We start from the raw sequence: 1,306 nt of genomic DNA on the forward strand, positions 1-1,306 counted from the left end.
ACACACTAAATGTGGGTGTACATTATATATATAAGGGGAATCTAGAAAAAGAAAGAAGAACTACAAAGGGAAGAAAAAAATGGAAAAACCAAAAGGGAAAGAGCAGAAAATGGAGAGGGGGAGAAGAGGTAGGTAGCAACATAAGAGGAAAAGAGATAAAGAGAAAAGGCACAACACAAGATCACCACGACGTTTGTTCTGTCCTATGAAGTTGTTGAAAAAACATCTTTGTAAATATTATAGATTTAAAAAGTTAAGCAATTTGTTCAATCAGAGATTAAACATCCCCAAATATGTCATTATCATAAGACTAGAAAAATTTCTCCTTACCTTGACGCAGGTAGTAAATCACCAAGTTCAGCCTCGCTTCAGGAATGACATCCACCAGGGGAGGTAAAACCTGCAAAGCCCCTTCACCCCCTCGGAAAACAACCTAGAGACAGAGAAATTGTGTTGCTGCCACATAAGTGTGTATATCTTAACAGTGGAAAGGTTTAAAGGGCTGCCACATATAACTGGATTCATGGTATCCAACTAAAACAGCTCTGGGAAACATTTGGCTCCATTTCTAGACATTTTTTTTTATTATTATAACAGGGTCTGTAAGTTTTTCCAGCTAGCCTTGAACTTGTGATCCTCCTGCCTCAGCCTCACAAGTAGCTGAAATTACAAGCCTATGCCACTCTTCTAACACACAGCTTCATTTTGATCTGGATATTCTCATTCATCTGTTCATTTTACACCCACCAAAATATAAACTCCACATAGTGAAGAATTTTGCCTTTGTTGTATACTACAAGTTCTAGAATCCTGACTAATATGGTTATTACCCAGTTATTTTTGAAAGGATAAATATATTTTTTTATAATCCCCACATATACATGACCTTGATCTCACTGAAAGAAAACTCTTATCTAAATTATAACAAGTATAGAGGGGCCAGGGATTTAGTTCAGTGTCACTGTGCCTGCCTTGCAAGCTCAAGGTCCTGAGTTTGATCCCCAGTACGCGCCCCCAAAAAAATTATAGTAAGTATAAGAGACAGAATAAAAGCTGGGCATGGTGATACACCTGTAATCCCAGCACTCAGGAGGCTAAGGCAGAAGGATTGCCATGAGTTTGAGGCCAGCCTCAGCTACACAGCAACACCCTTTCTCAAAACAATCAAAATGTGGGCTGGGATTTAGTTCAGGATCTGCTTTGAAAGTACAAGAGCCTGAGGTCCTGAGTTCGATCCCTGATACTGAACAAAAAAAAACAAAATAAAAATACAAACAGAATAAAGGCTTTTTTTTTTTTTTTTTTT

The 1,306-nt window shown here is 38.0% G+C and overlaps 1 protein-coding gene across 2 annotated transcripts in view; it reads right to left on the bottom strand.

The window, feature by feature from the left end:
• Positions 1–1,306, bottom strand: part of Ttc26 (tetratricopeptide repeat domain 26) — a 55,557-nt gene that overhangs the window by 19,365 nt on the left and 34,886 nt on the right. For both annotated transcript variants that reach the window (XM_033764509.1, XM_010631692.3), the window contains exon 9: positions 331–433. In XM_033764509.1, coding sequence (XP_033620400.1) covers positions 331–433 — 103 coding nt within the window. The remainder of the gene's footprint in view (positions 1–330; positions 434–1,306) is intronic.

The sequence above is a fragment of the Fukomys damarensis genome, unplaced genomic scaffold (genome assembly GCF_012274545.1).
Source record: "Fukomys damarensis isolate Sample0158 unplaced genomic scaffold, DMR_v1.0_HiC HiC_scaffold_16, whole genome shotgun sequence".
NCBI lineage: Eukaryota > Metazoa > Chordata > Mammalia > Rodentia > Bathyergidae > Fukomys > Fukomys damarensis.